Source organism: Pinus tabuliformis, chromosome 5_2 (genome assembly GCF_031772625.1).
Source record: "Pinus tabuliformis cultivar Carrire ecotype Pingquan chromosome 5_2, CPIR1, whole genome shotgun sequence".
Classification (NCBI taxonomy): domain Eukaryota; kingdom Viridiplantae; phylum Streptophyta; class Pinopsida; order Pinales; family Pinaceae; genus Pinus; species Pinus tabuliformis.
The window spans coordinates 950753892-950773703 of NC_142306.1; the positions used below are offsets into that span (position 1 = coordinate 950753892).

General features: G+C 39.3%; 1 protein-coding gene across 2 annotated transcripts in view; it reads right to left on the reverse strand.

The window, feature by feature from the left end:
• LOC149162409 (chlorophyll synthase, chloroplastic-like) overlaps positions 1-19812 on the reverse strand; it is a 195071-nt gene that overhangs the window by 154079 nt on the left and 21180 nt on the right. For both annotated transcript variants that reach the window (XM_089437253.1, XM_089437254.1), the window contains exon 3: positions 7866-7960. In XM_089437253.1, coding sequence (XP_089293379.1) covers positions 7866-7960 — 95 coding nt within the window. The remainder of the gene's footprint in view (positions 1-7865; positions 7961-19812) is intronic.

The window sequence follows — 19812 nt, forward strand, 5'->3', positions numbered from 1 at the left end:
CTTGGTGGAAGACCTTTAAAAATTGATTCCTTTAGGACCCACGAATTTTTCCACTTGGAGAATTACTTTTCTTAAGACAATTTAATTTTGACTCTATTATAATTTTCTAGCTTAGGATTCAAGTTTATTTTGCCAGAAAAATTAATTAATTTACACATGGGGGGTTTTATTTATTTTTTCACCCTCTAATACATAAGATTTTACATTTACAACCCTCAAAGGGGGAATACACATTTAGCTTAAACGTTCAAGACACACAACCCATCTGCGACACAATATGGCCTAGTAGACCAAGTGATTTGTAATAAAATAATTAAGCCAACTAGCTTAAATTATTCCCAAATCACTTTTACATCAGACTGTTGATTTTTGGTAGCATCGGATGTGCCCTAAGCCTCAAAATTTGAAAAATCTAATCTAATCAATAAATATTGTTGTAATCTAACCAAGTGTCTAGGCCACTCATCTGTGTCTCCCAGGCAAGTTGGTCCTCAACTTTCCTTCCTTCACTTCGTCTCATAGGGACTACCCCCCATAGCCTGTTGTTGGGAGACAGCTAGAAAGGAGTAGGCAGGGATCGGAGTGACAACCCCCGCCTTGAGCGGTTGTTGCAGGTGCCTGTACAATCCGGTCAACAACATTTTTTGGCGCCATTTCCAAGGACCAATTTATTGGACCTTGGCCTTACGACAATTTCTCATAATCTTCATTCTTCATATCCTCATCACTTTATCTTTTGTCCTCTCACTAATCTTCTCATCTTGTTCATTCACACAATTAGCACCTAGACATTTAGGTTGGTTTCATGTTTGGGTGGCAACTCCACTTATTCATCCATGCACTAGAACGTACTCTAGAAGGAATCCTGGTAGCCTGGTTAACCCCATTCCCAATCCTTAAAAGGTTCTAAGAGCTCGGTTAAACAAGTTACATTCTAGAGATCGTTTAAATTTTCTCGAACAGGAAGCTCTCCTTGACCTCCATCTGCTTTTCATTAATCCTCCAAATCAAGATATCATGGGTGACTTCTATGGGCCTTGCAACTTCACCAACATCCAGGGGTACCCGCATGATATGCCAAATGAGTCAACTATTTTTTAAGGAAATAATGCTATCAATGTCGAAGAGCATATAAAGAAGTTTAATGTGTTCCTCCATAGATATGCTCATTATGTGGATTATAATCATGAAGATATCAAGATGAAACTATTTGTCTTATCATTGGAAAGTAGTGCACTTGATTGGTTCCAAGACAAGGCCGATAATTCCTTTGACTCTCTGGGAACCCTCCTCAATGCATTCAGAGACAAATATGGGCATAGGAGGGAAGGAAAATACTTAGTAAAGGAATTCAATACCATTAAGAAAAAAGAAAATGAAACAGTGGTAGAATTTAACTAGAGGTTCAACAAATTGTTAAAGGATATGACTCAGGATTATAAGCCTCCTAACAAGACAGTCTTAGAAACATACCTTGAGGCTTATCATGTAGAAGTGCAGTATGAGATAAGACGTGCTCACCCTGTTATTTTGGTTGCTTCTCAAAACACAGCTGAAGAATTATAAGAAGATAAAAAGGCTTCAGGAAAATCAAAAATCCCTGGTTATGAAAGATGTCCAGCCAAAGTCAAAGAAGAGTTAGAAACGATAAAGTAATGAACCCGATTGGTTAAAGAAATGGAAATTAAGCATGCCAAGCAAATAAGTGACATGCATAATCAACTAATACAGATGGAAAGGAATACCAGGATACAAATGCAGAGCATGCCTCCCCAGAACAATAATAATAACAGGGGTAACAACAACAATCAATGGCCAAGAAGGAATTCCTCAAACGATCAAAGGCCTCCTACACCACTTGAGTCTGCCAACATGGTTGATGAGTCTATTCCCTTCTACAGACCTTGTGACAGTTTTCATGAAGAAAGTACATGTGCCTTTGCTAGAAGGATCTTAGAGGAAAGTAGAAATCAACAAAATAATAATGCAACTCAAGGTGAGTCAAATGAGAGTCGATGCACCAATATGATTTCTTCAGCCTTCGCAATAAACACCTTCGGTGAAGAAAAGGAGCCCATTACTCAGGCATATGGTGAGAAACCAACTCAAGAACAAGTTCTAGAACTTGCAAAGAATAAGGGCTATACAGAACAAAGGAAGGGTAAAAGTCAAAGTCAAGATAAGCAAGTTCCTTCTGAAAGATGTAAACTTGCTTTAAAGGTAGATTGGACAGCATGGATAAATAACATCAAGATGTCAGTTCCATTACTTGAACTTTAAAAATTCCTTCACAAAGGGCATCTTTCTTCAGGGCATTGGGTATGCTTCAACAGAAAGATGACAGAAATAATTATCAGACAAAGAAATTTAGTTTAAAAGACATTAATTGTTATGTGACTAATGAAAACCATGAGCCATTCTTTCTTACCTTGGACATAAATGACAGATTGCTTCACAATTGCATGCTAGATTCTGGTGCATCTAAGAATGTTATGACCAAGAAGGTCATGAGCAATTAAACTTTAGGATTTCTAGACCGTACCATAACATTTGTTCAATGGACTCTAGAAAGGTTGAAGTCCTTGGTGTGGTTAAAGATTTACAGGTAGCCTTAGTCGATTATCCGTACAGAATCATTACCATGCATATAGCAGTCATTGATACACCAGATGTATAGGAAATGCTTCTCTCGAGCAAGTTTGCGGCTGATTAGGTGGGTCCATTATGCCAATATCCCCTCAACAGCAGGTGGAATGGTTAGAGTGTACAGAGAAGTACAAAGAAGGTACCACATGGAAGTCCCAAAGAAGTTGGAAAATGGTGAACAAGTTCTGCCACAGGAGCATCCGCCTCATTTTGAATCAGAGATATGTCACTTTTTCCACCACCCATCCCCTCCGCCAAGCAGAAAAAGAAGAAGATTTCAGATTGACAGAGATATGCAGCGCAGTGATGAGCAGTCACATCGACCTAAGAGGGTCAAACTTCAGCAAGGGACATCTGAAAAGCAGCCAAGTGATCTACCAGTCAGTGGACAGATGCCCAAGATTGTTCCTCACCAATGACATTTGATGCCATAGGGCATCGTTTTGTATAGTATCTCTAACCCTACTCCCTTTTATTTCATGTCATTAGATAGTTTATTTCACGCATATATATTATGCCTTTTATATTTTAGTTTGTTAGAGTAGATTTTTTCTATTCCAACAATACTTTCTATATATACATGATGATTTTGATGTTGAAAAGATATCTATTTGATGGACTTTTGTTTTCTTGGATGCAGGATTCTGGGGTTCTCACATTACTTCTTGGAAGCAATGTGTCCCCATATGGAGCCATATGTTGCACTCAAATTGTCAAAGTTCCAGGGGTGCGGAAGTACCCATTTTTCCAACACAATCGGATCACATATCAGTAGTCCATGTGTCATGTTTATCCTATTCTGCAAGTTATGTAATGTAAATGATCTTAGTAAAACCTTGAGACTATGTAACAACCTAGGTAAGCTTATAATTTTGATGACGAATTTCATCTTAGGAGGTTGTTTAACCTCGTTGATTCCCTGTGTTTCTAAACACGGCTAATCAGAAGAGTTTTTTCCCTCCAACTTAAACTCCAAAGCTAGGGTGAAATTTATTGTCAAATTATTAGGTGAGTCTTAGTGTTTTTAGTCAAGTCTGATGTAAAAGTGGTTTGGGAATAATTTAAACTAGTTGGCTTAATTATTTTATTACAAATCACTTGGTTTACAATATCATATTGTGTCATAGATAGGTTATGTGTCTTAAGGGTCTAAGCCAAATGTGTATTCCCTCTTTGAGTCTTGCAAATGTAAAATCATATGTATTAGAGGGTTGGAAAAATATTAAATCCCCTCATGTGTAAATTAATTAATTTTTCTAGCAAAATAAAATTAAATCCTAAGCCAGAAAATTAATTAATTAGAATTAGATTTAAATTGTCTTAAAAAAATAAATTCTCAAAATGGAAAAATTTGTGGATCTTAAAAGACTCAGTTTTGAAGGTCCTCCACCAAGGGAATATATATTTCAAGAAAATTTAGACCCTTGGACTTTGGCGGTTAAGTCAAAGCCAAATTTTTTAGGAAATTAACTCAAAATAATTATTTTGAGCTAATTAAAATGGAATTAAATGATAAATTCGAAAATTCCCCAAAAATAAAAAACAAGAGCCAAGATTAAAAGATCTTTAAGTGTTTATCAACGGCCAAGATTATTTTGACAAAGATCAAAGAAACTAGCCGTTATTTTTCTATTTGAAGGATTTGTCTATAAATTAGAGTCATTTGAGTTTCTAGCATCTTGATCTATGGCTAGAATATTGCAGCTAAAACATTTTTGTAAACTATTGTCCCGTTGGGAACTATTTTTTCTGCTATAATAAAGGACTTTGGGGTGCAACTTGAGGTGTTCTTGTTCGTTGATCTGTGGTATGTATTGACTACAGGCTTCCTATGTTGTGTTTTATGTGATTATTTTGAGATAATACATAGTGTTTACAGATACTCAATCATTGGTCTCCAAGTTCACAAACTATGGGCAAAGATTATTTTGCTTGGATCCTTAGTTTTTATATGGTGAATTAAATCTTCGCCAAGGCTATAGTGAGCATAAATTTTCTGAAGCATTTTTAGCCATTCATCAAAAAGAAAAAATATTATAAAAAAATTATCTCTCAAAATCTATTTGAAACCATTGTGTAATTTGTAAAATAATTTTGTAATTTAAATTGTAAATTATTTTTTTAGATTGGGTTGAGGTTTTTAGATTTATTTTGTATATATTTGGGGTTTGGGTGTTGTATTTTTAGTTTTTGTAGGTTGGATCAAGGGATCAAGTAAAGGAAGAGCTAGATCTAGGCTTTTGAGGGTAAGATCTAGCCTCTTGAAAATTTTGCAAGGCTATTCACTGAAGATTTCACAGCAAAATTCATATCCGAGGAAGAAAAAAATTCACGACAAGGGTTTTCATTTTTCGAGCATAGATTCAACCTCCTCAACCCCTCCATCAGCCCATTGACCTCCTGCATCAGCATTTTTCAACCTTTATGTCTGGTCATAAGGCAAAAAGGCCTCATCCTTCTCCCTCCTTCCCTGCCCCTTCTCAAGACTAGTCGTAGCCTTTTTGGGGCCTCAGGCTCCCTCTGGAAGGTTAAAAAACTACCCATGAGGGTTTGTCGTGGCCTTTTGAGGCCCAAAACCCTCAGCGTCCTCCCTTTTGAGTTCCGGTTACCCCTGCGTCAAGCCTTTGAGGCTCTTTTTCCCCCAACATTGCCTCTTTCCGACCTCCTCTTGCATTTTCTGCCCCCGATCTATCACTCTAGCCCCCTTATCCCCAAATGATGGATTTCTTTGGCCTAGCATTGGCTTTTCTTGGACTTTTTTGCCCTAATCTGCCCTAAAACCATCCTCTGATTTTTCAACATTGAATACTTGGTGGTTTTGCAGGTTTTGAAGCTCAAAAATTCTATTTTTCAAGTAACAACTTGATCCCAAAGTTTCAACAAATTTTGACCAAGGGATCTTCAAGGCCTTGGGCCTAGGGTTTGACCTCTAAACCCTAGTTTTATCTCTGTTTTATTACAGCAGTCAAATCAATAATAATTAAGCCCTAAAATCACATGTTTAATGGTCAAAATCACCTAAAATTGTAAAATCTAAATTTTTATGAGTTTTGGCCACTTGGGCATCTTAGATCTAGCCTAGATCTAATTTTATGCTTGCTGGAATTTACTGCATAATTGAGAATTTCAAACCTGAAATTTCTGAAGCATACACTTAATAAGGGTCAAAAATTTTGAATTTTTAGTTTCCAACAAAATTTTACTATTTTTGGGCATTTTGGGCATTGTCTTTAGTATTGCTAGCTTGTTGATCTATCATTTGTTTACTGCTGTAATAAACATATCAGTTCTGAAATTTGTTGAGTCATACTCTGTAAAATCCCTAAAAATTGTAATTTCCAAGTTTCAGTTCATTTTTGCTATTTTTGGGCATATTGATCATTTATTCTTGGTATCATTAGCTTGCTGATTTGTGGTTATTTATGCTGTAAATTTGTAATTAATCAATCAAATCTGAAATATCATTGAATACATCATCATAAAGTGGACTTAACGAGTTAATTTTCATTTGTTGGTCATCAGAAAATTTTATGTTTCATGTGTTGGGCAAATTTCATGATTTGAAGTAGTTTCCTTACTATTGTCATAACATTAACAAAGTCTGAAATTTCTAAAGTGTTATTGCTGATCTAAATTGTCATAAATCTAAAATTGGCTTATCTCATCTTGGTCTCAAAGGTTATCTAACATTGCACTCAAAATCTGAAGTTAATCGTGTTTATGAATAGATTTAACTTGGACATCTAAGTTTAAATTGGTATAATATCTTGTGTTGATAATCATTGGTGGATAAATTGATTTACTTAAGCATCTTGTGGATTGACCTATAGTTGAATTTTGCACTTGTATCCGTTAGCATCTATCTTGTTTAAGATTGTCATCTCAATAGTGTCAAGTACTCTCGTAATAAGTTGATTCTCACTAAGTACTTAAGTAACTTGAACAATCTTAACTCAAGATAAATTTCACTCATCGTCTTGCATTAAGCATAGTAGATCTAGCTTGCATTAATAATTTATCTCCTAGCATAAGCTAGGCTAATAGAAAGATAAGACAACCCTTCTCATCTAGCTTGAGGGGCCTCGGCAACTCTTCGGTGGTTAACACGGTGACCTTGCAGTGGTCAGATCACAGTCTCTGTAGCGCCGGAGGCACCGAATAATAAGAGTCTAACAGAAAGTATCGTTAATCGGGCCTAGTCTGGTTCCTATTGGCCTCCTTACCACAACCTACCTTGGAGCCCAACTTCAAAATAGTTAAGGGAAGGTTACATTTAGACTAGGCATATAATCTAAAACTAACCAAGATCCTTGCACTTCACATAGATTTTAGGACTTGCATTTCATATAGGTTAGTCAAGCATTTAAGCAGCAGGTGTCCATCCCGCCAATTGGTTTCAATTTATAATAAGCAAGAATTGTGACTCCATCAAGGCACTAGTCGCATTACTTGAAAAAACTAATCTAATCAATAAATCTTGCTCTAATTTAACCAAGTGTCTAGGCCACTCATCGGTGTCAACCACGCAAGTTGGTCCCCAACTTGTCTTCTTTCACTTCATCTCATAGGGACTACCCCCCATAGCCTGTTGTTGGGAGACAGCTAGAATGGAGTGGACAAGGATCAAAGTGACAACCCCCGCCCTGAGCAGTTGTCGCAGGTGCCTATACAATCCGGGCGACAACACAACCTATGCCACAAATCAACAGCTGTCATACCAGAACTTAAAATGTGAACTCCCCTTGATAAAAATATGTTAATGCATTAAAACATAAATAGGTGGTATGTTAATGCATTAATATGTATGCATTAAGATATAAATATGTGGTATGCTAATGCATTAATATGTATGTGCCTGTCAAGCAGCTATGTTATGCAGGGTACAGTTACACAATATACCATATAAACCATACATGTAAAAAAAGAATGTCTTAACAGCATTTAAGGTGCATAGCCTGATTATGTTCTAACATATTTCATTTAGAGTCATTGGCTATGATAAATTTATTTATAATTCAAATACAAAGAACTAAGTGCCATAACTTGCCAAACAGCTGAAAGCGGCACTGATATATTGCAATGAACGTGGCATTTAAAATTAGAAATCAAAGAGAGAGTTTTACTACTTAGACATTGATAAGAAACTGCAATTGCATTCATGAAATCCACATACAGTACATTGATAACAATCTGCAATTGCATTCATGAAATCCACATACAGTTTCTTGCGCTGCTCCTTTTATTCCAAGAAGTTGATTGAGGCTAGATGATCCTTCATTTTTCGCTGGTGCCTTTTCTGGAGTTGTAGACTCAACTGATAGAACAAGATTAAAAAAAAGTATTAAACGAATGGTGACTGCATTTACCTAGTACTGCACCTAAGAAAAAGCGACAAATGAATGTGAATCAAATTCATATCAATATGCTTCCATGGAATTATAGTGTGAAATTCATAGACAATTATTGTTTATGATGGGAATGAGGGGCAGGTGGGGAAGACACAGTGAACCTTTGGGATCATCCATGGAATGGAGGGATTGTTTCAACTTTCAAGGACTGGTGACATGCTGAAAAAAATGGTGGTTTTCAAGGATCATGAGACAATAAAGGTGGTACAATATGCAAATAGTCAAGCCTTGGGCAAGAATTAGAATAAAATATTAGCAGCAAGAGGGAATTCACTGATGAAATGCTGGAAAACACCTATATTATCTTTCTAACTTGAATCAGAAACATATATCTGTAGCTGTGGGGCAAGGCAAGTTTGTGTGGCATATGGAATCCTATCGTGGTGAATACAAAGTATCCTGGTAAGCAAAGTTGATGCAAAGGGAGCTGATATAACAAATGGTAACAAATTATGGGAATAGCTGTGGCTGTAGAGAACTCTCCACAAGAAGCATCTTTCGTGCAATATCCTAAGCAAGACTACCAACTTGTACACCAGAGGAATGCACTGCCTAGTATTGGGGATGGATACCCTGCCCACTGGGAATAAGGGGACTGTGAGGAGATGTCCATCAGCATCCACAAGTTTAGAGGGAAAGCTCAGGGAAGTGCCTTGTGATGGATCTGTCCCAAGGATGTCCCTTCTAATAGTGGATGCTGGGATGTCCCTTGGTACTTGTGTTACCAGGTCCGCGGGTTCATTAGGCTAGATACGCAAAACTGCATCTGGTCCACCTGGTAGGCTAGTACACGGATCCTGCTTGACAGGAAACAAATCTTGTGTGCTGGAAGCAGATCCCATTTCTGGAAACATATCTAATGAAGTGAGACCCCACCACGTATGGATCCAAACGAAAAATACATTTTTGCAACTTGTTGAAACCCTAAGCAATAAGTGCATTGATATTTATTAGAAAACCCCTGCTCCACTTCCAAACCACACCATAAGCAATAGAAAGTGAAATTTCAGTGGGAATGAACAGTAAGCATCAATCATGACCAATGAAGTTTCGTTGTTCAAGGGGCAGAATCGAAGCCATAGAACTCGTGAGGATTCGAGGGGAAGTCACTTCATCAATCGGTGTAAGATTCCTCCCTGCAAATTTCCCAAATTCTGCCTATAAAGTTCTGAGGTTTGTAGTTATTCTTCAGTGATCACTTTCGTCAAACAGTTTGATTGTTAACTGCTGTAGGCTGTGATTTTATAGTTTTAGCTCATATGACATGTGCAGTGAGTATTGTAAACATGAGAAATGCTTCAAATAAATGAACAAATGCTTCTATAAAATCAGAAATAAAATTATCACTCTTGATAACACTTTTCAATGAATATAATTTTCAATATGGGCAGTCATATATTCAACTGGGCACAAGCTTACATGGGGGATAATAGAAAGATGGAACCCAGTATATTAACTTCAGCGACAGAGGCTCAGATTGATCAGTCTTCCTCAGTGGATGCTATCGAAAAAAATATCAGTCCATTAAACTAATTTCCAGCAGTGCCTTCTTCAGTGATACGTCCCAGCCATGAGTTAAGACGTGCTCAGCGGCACACAATGGCTAGCTCAGGTGGTGGAGAATGGTGGCACATCGAGCTATCTGGTGGCTGCAAGGCGCTGCTGGCTGCCGGCTGAAGACAAATATAGGAGAAAATTTCTCCTATAGGGGTTACCCACAGGTGGTGGGTAACAGGTAAAGACTTGGGAGAGTTGTGGCATAGGAGGATGGGACACTTACATCATGGAGCACTCAAGTTGCTCAGAGACACTGTAACAGGGTTCCAGAATTGAGCACAGAACGCGATGACATGTGTAGGGGGTGCTTACTTCAGAAGTTCGCAGAGGCAGCGTTCCCAAGAAGTGACAGTAGAACCAATTGTGTGTTGCAGTTAGTACACTCAGATATTTGTGGCACAATGTCCACTAGATCTCTCAGAGGTTACAAGTACTTTATGACATTCATAGATGACTTCTCCAAGAAGACCTGGATTTATTCTCCAAGAAGACCTGGATTTATTTTCCAAAGAGGAAGGAGGAGGTCTTCAGTCGCTTCCAAGAGTTTAAGGCTCTTGTGGAGAATATGACAAGCAAAAGGATCAAGGTGCTTCATACAACTAATGGAGGCCAGTATACAAATAAGGACTTCACAGGGTTTTGTGTGAAGGAGGGTATCAAAAGAAAGTGGACAGCTCCATACAATCCACAGTAGAATGGAGTGGCAGAGCGAAAGAACAGGAGTCAGGACTATTCTTGGGGCAGCAAAGGCGATGTTGTATGACTAGGATATGCCCAAGTTCTTATGGGCAGAGGCATGTAGCACAACAGTGTATATACAAAATAGGGTTCTTTACAGAGTGCTAAGGAAGATAACACAAGAGGAGGTCTTCACAGGGAAGAAACCAGAGGTCGAGCACTTCAGGATCTTTGGCGGCATAGCATACTATCATGCATCAGATGACAAACGCACCAAACTAGATCAAACTGTAGAGAAGGGATATTTTGTTTGCTACAGCAAAACAACCAAGGCATACAAGATCTGTATTCTTGGTAGCAGGAGGATTATCGTGAGACGAGCCGTGAAGTTCCAGGAGGAGAAAGCCTTTGGGAGATCTTGCAATTTGCCAGCAGATGATCAAAGTGGGCCAGCAGAAGCTCCAAGGGTTGAGCAGCAGTCGCAGGGACAGCAAAGCACGAGTACAGTTACCAGTACGAGCACTAGCTCAGGTGCAGGAGGTCCTGCATGTTCACATCAGACGAAGTAGCAGGGCAGGGTGAAGAGCTTGAAGCTCCAACCACCACTAGTGGAAGAAGAAGTAGAGAGGTGTTTCAAACATTGAGAGATACGCAAAAGTTCATGTGAGCTCCTAGATTGAGCACCAGAGAGCGCAGACAGCCATACAAGTACAAGGCATTGATGACAGAGGTCGTCAACAAGGATCCTTCCAGTTATGATGAGGCTGCACAGCATCAGGTGTGGCAAGATGCCACGCTGGAGTAGTACAACTCCATCATGATCAATGATGTATGGGAGGTCATGCCTAGACCAGTTGACAGGGTAGTGGTCGGCTCCAGATGGATCTACAAGATCAAATATGTTGCAGATGGCAGTGTAGAGAAGTATAAGTCAAGGTTCATGGCCAAGGGGTATGCGCGGAAGGAAGGCATAGATTATGAGGAGACCTTTACACCAGTGGCCAGATATACCTCTATCCAGGCAGTAATCTCATTAACAGCGCAGATGGGATGGCAAATTCACCAGATGGACATCAAGACTGCATTCTTGAACGGGGTGATAGAGGACAAGGTGTATATCGAGCAGCTAAAGGGATTTGAGACGCATGAAAGAGACACGCATGCGTGCAGGCTGAAGAGAGCACTATATGAGCTCAAACAAGCTCCTAGGGCATGGTATGGTCGGATAGACAACTACTTGCAACGGATGGGCTTCGTGAAGAGCGAGGCAAATTCCAACCTCTACTATCTTATGGTAGGAGGTGAGCCACTCATACTAGTTTTATATGTGGATCATCTCTTCTTGACACAGTCATCAGGGCTCATAGAGGACCGCAAGAGGGACTTGGCAGTTGAGTTTGAGATGAAGGATTTGGGATTGATGCATTACTTCCTAGGACTACAGGTATGGCAGACGGGCAGGGAGATCTTCCTTGGGCAAAGGAAATACACTATGGAGATTCTGAAGATGATTACCAACTGGACGAAGATAGACGCATAAAGGATGCAGATGTAGACCCAACCTTATATAGGCAGAGCATCAGATCTCTTATGTATCTGGTCAACACTAGGCTAGACATTTGTTTCACGATCAACACTCTCAGTCAGTTTATGGTGGAGCCAAAGAGGGGTGCATTTGACAACAGCGAGACATGTTTTGAAGTATTTGCGGGGTACAGTCGAGTATGGTTTGCAATATACTTGAGGTGATGGTGTCAATGTGTGCGGATATATAAATGCAAACTAGGAAGACAGTTCAGTGGATTGGAAAATCTCTTTAGGGCACTGCTTCAATATTGGATCAGGGGTTGTCTCTCGGTGCAGCAAGAAGCAGAAGTCTGTGGCACTAAGTTTTGTAGAGGCAAAATGCATGGCAACAAGCATGGCCACATGTGAAGCTATTTGGCTTCGAAAGATGCTAGTGGGTTTGTTTGGTCAGCGGATGGATTCAACCAATATCTACTATGATAATTAGAGTTGCATCAGGCTCTTTGAGAATCCAGTGTTTCATGATAGGTCGAAGCATATCGACATGAGATATCACTTCATTAGAAATTGTGTTCAGCACGGATCAGTTCGGTTATAGCACGTTCCCACAAATCAACAGGTTGTGGATATTCTCACGAAGGCCTTAGGTACGGTAAAGTTTGTCTACTTCAGGGATAATATGGGAGTAGTGGAGAACACCTTCCTCGCTAAGCGAAAGTGTTAGTTTTTGGTAGTAGTGGACAAGTGTTCTAGTCTCTATAGTGTCTATGAGACTAGGGAACACATTTCCTCCAACACTCAGAAAAGGTTTCGCAAGAAACACCTCAATTTGATCAATTAGCCAGTTATTAATTATTTTCCTAAATCTAACTTAGGAAAACTGTTAATTAAATCAGATTAATTAAGGAAAATCGTTTTTTCTCTAGAGACTTCTGGAAGCCATCGATTGTGATTAGATCATGGTCATTGATTGCTCAACGAGAGATTATAAGAACAAGTTGATGGGGTTTGGAGAGACACACTTGAGCAGTTTGACTTACCCAGTTGCAATGATCAGCAAGGGCATGGTTGAAGCAGCGGGAGACACCAGCAGCAAGGGTTTAAGCAGAGAATTTGGGAGGATATTTTCGAAGAAGATTTCCACAGATTTTCCAGTGATCCAATGACAGGAAGAGACGCCTAATTTACTTGCAGGGAGGCCATACTAGAAGGTGTGAATTAGCTAGTGTGAACTGCCAGTTATCCAGTGCGAGTTTCAAAGGTTACAGATCAAGTCCAATGTCGGGATCAATTACCAAAGGAGGTGTGAGTGGCTTCAATGAGTAGAAGGAAGCAGTGTGGTTGTCGGAACATATTTCCGGACGCTAATCAAACTTCACAGAGCTAGTGGTGTGCATTTCTAGTCACCAATGTGAGTAGCAGGAGGAGGTGCGAGTAGGCTAGGAAGAGGCCGAGTTATTTTTGCAAAGGAAGCTTGTGTTTCCAAATTATTTTGTCAGTGGAGAAAATTGTATGTCGGAGCTTTGCCAATATCAGGAAAGCAATTGTATTTCTCAAATTGTTAAAGAATTAATAATAAAACCCTTATCTACTGAACTGGTTTTCTCCACATTGGGGTTTTTCCAGGAACTATTGTCCAAAAACCTTGGTGTCCAAAATGTTGTGTGTGCATTATTTTCTCAATTCCTAAATTTTATTTGTGAAGATTACAGTAGTGAATTAATCGCTATTTTCCATAATAATTTTTGAAGACAAATAAACTGCATAAGTTAGAAGATTAATTTTTGGTTGTTGCAATCAAAGAAATTTCACACTTAGCATCATCAGGAAACTCAACCTGTACTTTTGAGTCTCGCTTCCTCAGATTAGAAAACAATTAAATGCATTCCTCGAAATCAATCATGCTGATAGAAAGGCAAGATAACAATAGAAAATATTTCTCGAACATGGCAGCAAACTTGTTCATCTGAGTTTTTGCAGAGGCCGCTACCTGTTTATGCTACTACTCTTTACCCTTCTTCTTTTATGGACATTGTGATGCATAATGATCTAAGTCACATGACACAATGGCATGGGACACGAAGGACACAAAAATATGAGTCTCTAACACGAGACACGACAACCTTGCAAATAGGACACATTATACACACACACACACACAAATTTGTTATATATATTAAAAAATATAACAAATTAGTAAATTACACATAAAAATGAAATATAGACAAAGATTCTTTTTTTGGAATTTAGAAACTAGAATATTTACAATTTTACATGATCATGATACAAATTCAATCATTCGACTTTTGCTCTTGAGCCCGATATCATGCTAATACAATTTTTTTTAGCATTTGAAGTTATGGTTGCAACCCCACTTCTAGCGGATAGGCAATAGAAAACCCTGAAGAAAATGGAGGGGGTAAAACATTTGTGGAGGCATTCCTGCCTTTTCTTTAACTTTTTCCAGATGCCCTTGATGATTGAGCCATGATTTCTGTGAAATGAGGAATCCAATGGACTGTTGTAGGAAGAAACTCGAAGATTGCTACACCAATCCACTTGCACAGCACTTGGAATCCCTTCTAACATTACACAATAACCCTCAGCTACACTTCAAACATCTGACACCTCCAACCTGTTGAAGTGAAATGAACTCAAATGAAAGGGAAAATGTGTTTTTATGGGTTGCAAGCCTCTTTTACGAGTGACGCAGTGAAGGCATGTGTCGAACACATGTTTGGCAGGTAACCTGTCAACAAGACACATGCCAAACATGTCTCAAACATGTGTCCTCAGTTATTGGTGTTCGACACGTAGGACACAAGACATGGGCCCTGTTTGGAGGTGTTATGTTACTTAGATAAGATTGTTTTTATGACAAAGGAAGCAGGTGATTTTACTCAAGTCCTTTCTTAGTTGTGAGATTGACTCCTCACTCTTTCCCTTCCCTTGTTAGGTCCTTCACCTTTATTTGACTAACCAAATAGAGATAAGTTGTTAACACCACCCTTCTTGTTGGTGTTTGACTTCATCTGAGTCTCCTCCTGAATACAGTCATCCCAAATCCTCTCAAAGTTAGGAAGGTTTTCCCAAGCGCAGAATGGTTCCCATTAAGCCAGAAAACCATTCAATGCCTTATTCACTAGCTCTGCATCTACAATCTTTTCTTCACCTTTATTTGACTAACCAAATAGAGATAAGTTGTTAACACCACCCTTCTTGTTGGTATTTGACTCCATCTGAGTCTCTTCCTGAATACAGTCATCCCAAATCCTCTCAAAGTTAGGAAGGTTTTCCCAAGTGCAAAATGTTTCCCATTAAGCCAGAAAACCATTCAATGCCTTATTCACTAGCTCTGCATCTACAATCTTTTCCCCAACTGCTACAAGTTGATCACAAATCTATGTGATTTTCATAAGATAACTAGTGACTGTGTCCGATCTAGACACCACTATGGATTTGAGTTTGTTCCACAATATCATCTTCCTGTTTATGTTCTAAATCTATTAGAAATTAACCAGAGCATCAAACATCCCCCTCGTTGTCTTCTAGGAAGAGTGTAACCCTCACCTTCCATGACAAGAAATTCAAGACACCATCTAGTTTGTCCTCAAACATAAAGCTCGTTAATGCCATCTTTGAAATCTACAACACAAACTCCCAAATCTGAGAATAAAACTTTGAAACCCTCTAAATGTTGAACCTTCTTCCCTATGATAGATTTGCTGTTGTGAATCCCTCAAAATCTCCATCAGAGAAATTTCTTTGATACCATGTGGAAATTCCAAGCCCTAAGTAACCAAACTCCTGAAGATCTCAATTAAACAAGTAATTCCTAATTTAAATAATACAAAAATAAATTGTAACCATAGCATCAATCACACAATAGCTAGAAATTAAATAGTGGAAGCATGAAATCAATTTCACGTATCCACAAGTAATTACTCTTTAAAAACAATTTTTCATTCCTTAAAAAAACCTACAAGGAAATCTCCACATGCTGCTCGCTTAGAAATCAACACTGCACAGTTACTGAAAAACACCTTGAACCTAAGTCACCTGACACGGGGATTCGGGACACGTAGGATTCGGGATTCGTGGTGTCGGATTCGGGACACGCTGACCCCCGGAACAAGACACGTTAGGACACGTTATATATTATTTTATTAAAAATATATATATATATATATATATATTTAAAATATATATATATATATATGATGATATATCTTAAAAATTAGTTATTAGCATATTTCTTACACAAATTTTAATTAATGATACAAATTTATTGATTTCAAACATAGATCTTCATCTATAGCTATTAGCATGCATAGTACATACAAAATTCAAATAAATGTCAGTGGTACTGGTCACATAAATGATAAATGATAAATCTATTAAAAATTTAAATCATGATTCATAATTCATAACTGAAAGACAACTTACAACTACAAGATAGTAAGATAAACACACTGACAACTGTAGTTTTCTCATTAAGTCATCAAATCAAAATCTGTTACATAGGTAGTGTTGGTGCAATGCCAATGGCAAATAGAAATAGAAAATATAAAACAACTATAGGTATACAAGCCTCAGGCCCTCAAGGCATCAATCAGCATCAGAATCAGCATCACTGTCCCCATCATCATGGTCCCCACTGCTCTCCTCTGCATCCTCCTCCTCCCCTGTATCCATAGTCGCCTCTGCATCTGCTGGTATGGAGGTTGAGTCATCAAAACTAATAGGGTCTAGCACTGGATCACTGAGATCCATGTTGGCCAATGCCAACTCAACAGTGGTGTCCAGACCCATATCTTCAGGAAAGACATCCCACATCTTTGTCTTTCCCCTCAACCACTCTTCCCTCTGCCTGTAAATAAGACGAAGGTTGGTGTGCACATACACCATTGTCTCTGCCCTGGACTGCTCAAGCCTGTTCTTCTTCACAGTATGCAAATTCCCATATGTGCTACAATTCCTCTCGCAACAAGAGGATGAAGTCACCTGAGAGAGGAGCCTCATGGCTAACTGCTGAAGAGGACGGCTTGTTGCCCCATGATATGCCCACCAAGAGTAGGGCTTCTTAAGCCCCCTGTCTCTAATCACATCATAACCTGCAAACCGACCAGTGCCAGTGGAAAACTCTGCAAAGGAATCCTCCACCTCAGCAAGCAATGCACTATCCTGATAAATCCGCTGAAGCGCCTCTTTCCTCCCCTGTGAGATTTCACCATCCATGTGAGGAGGGAATCTGCGGGAAGGTCCACCATTCAGCCACTCATGGCTGTAGTATTTGGGGTTCAATGAGTGAGCCAAACAATGTAAAGGTGTACAATTCTTGTCCCATCTGCGGACAAGAATATCATGTATGGTATCGCAGAAGGCCTCTGGTGATGTCTCATACGGGGGGCACTCACTCTGTAGAATAATGCTCCTCACAGACTCAATCATGGAATCCCATCCCTCATAAACCTCTCCTAGGATGGGTTTGTTTGTATCTGCAACTCGAAGCAAAGAGATGATAGGGTCCATGATCCGAATAATTAGATCTACCCTCTCCCACCAAGCATCATCTAGTACCGTGTCCTTCACTCTTTTAGAGGCTGCCTGATCTGTCTTTCTCCAAAAAGACCAAAACTCAGAAATAACCATGGACCCAAGAGCAGTCTTGACCTCCCTCAACCTCTTCAACATCATGAATGAAGATGCAAACCGTGTATCAGCAATCTTCAACAATGATAGATTGCTGTACTCCTTGTAGATAGTGAGGGCATTTGTATGATTTTGCACAAAGTTACGGATATGTCTTGCATCCTCAATAATGCTTCCAATCCAAAGCACATCAGAAGCAATGGATTTCAGTGCTAAGTTCAATGAATGGACAATGCAAGGTGTCCAAAACACTTGTGGATATTTAGCTTCCACAATCATGCCAGCCGCCTTGCAAACAGGTGCATTATCTGTAATGATTTGCACACAAGAATCAACACCTACCTCTTCAATAACTCTAATAAATAACTCACCCATAAATTGTGCATCCTTGTATTCGCCAAGTGTATCCACTGCTTTCAGGAAAACTGGACCATTCAAGGAAGACACCATGAAATTGATGATTGGGTGTCGTGCTGGATCTGTCCATCCATCAGAAACAATGCTAACCCCAGATGTTGGCCATGATGCCTTAATAGGCTCGAGCATTTTTTGCACCTCTTTTTTTGCCTTCGTCAACAATGTGGTTCTCAGCTTCTCTGACCCAGGAGGCACATACCCTGCTGGAGCCCCTTGAGTTAGAGCTCGGCACATCTCAACAAATAAAGGTGAACGTGCAACATTAAATGATATGAAGTTTTGATAGAAAAAGAAGGCAATGGTGAGATCAAGCTCGTCCCGTCTCTCTTTTTGGAAAATCCTGTCCATTGGACCAAGTGATCTTCTTTTTAATGCTTGTCCCCCAGTAGAAGTAGAACTCTCAAATGGAAATTTGGAGGTGGCTTTCCTCAAAAATGGAAGGGGGTCTTCATTCTTGCCCTTGGGTGCTTTTGATTTTGAAGCCAGTGCCACATGTTCCATACCAACATGGGCCTCCTTTACCAATTCTTTTCTCTTTTGTTTAGGAATATCTTTACAAGCTCCAATCCCCTTACCAGGTATAGCCAACAAATGTGCTCTCACACGGTGATATGTGCTTGTGAAAAAAATGTTACAAAAGCTGCATTTCCATTGCACATTGCCTCCTCCCTTTCCCTTGCTGTTTGACCCATCCTCTCTTGCGACATATTTCCACAATGGATATTTTTCATTGTCTTTAACTCCTCTTCCCTCAAGATTACTTGCAGCAGACTCTGATGATATTGGGGGAGGAAGAGCATCTCTACCCATGACATTCTTGCCCTTCCTTGCTGCCCCTGCCGTTGATTGAGCCATGTTACCTCAACCTGTAAAAAAAATGAACAAACTGCTGTAAAAATGAACAAACTGTTGTATTACGAAACTGCAGTCAAACATTCAAGTACTTTATTTCTGAACTATGATAATTATTTCCAATGCTAAGGAGTTTATTTCTGGTTATGAACATTGAGGTCAAAGTTAAATGTCATCTAGTAACCATTCTGTAAAGAATCAGATTCATTCACAACTGCCAAATGGTAAAAGTCACCTAATAAAAATTACCCCCACTAGAAAGTGCCACCAAATGGTCAAGACAAGCAAAAGTTCTTAAAACTTATCCTGAGAACAGCACCTTCTAAGCATGATAGGGATGTCTTTTTTCCTAGTTGATAGAGTCCCATGTTTTATTCAAGCAATAAACAATGGTATAAAAATATTGCAAGCCCACAGAGGAAAACATAGTATACATAACAGAGATTTGCAGATGTTGAACTCTAAATTTTTATGTAGATATTAAATGAACCCGGTCCCTATGGAATGTGCCCACAGGTCAGTTACTCATCTCATAAGTACGATGGATTTAAGGGCTGAGATCAATGTGGGCACTGGGCATATTCCCGGCCTGATGACAATAATAGTAACAGCTACAACTACAAGGTTTCTAGAGCATTTCGGGTATGGACTGCTATTGTGTGCACTGTGTGCAGTAACCCCTTCATTACCCTGCTTCATCGTTAATGGAAAAGGGTTCCTTTTGGAGACAAATGGATGATCCGACAGGCAGACAGGAATTGTGGGGCGCGATCATGCTGGCACATATCTCCTTATAAAACAACACTGCCGTCAAACACTAAATGTAGTTGAATGACCTGCCAAACTGTATGAATGGCCACCTGGAGGATAATAAGTTAATATTAATAACTATAAGGTTCCAACTCAAGGTGTAGAGGCACACTGTTCAGATCTGAAGCAATCGATTTGGGTTTCGAACTTGGTCACACTCTCAGTCGGGCAGATATGTTCTTCGGACTTCCCAATACAGTCTCCCATGCATATATGACAAGCGCAATACCCAGCGGCAGCCAGGAGATACACGCAATCATACAAC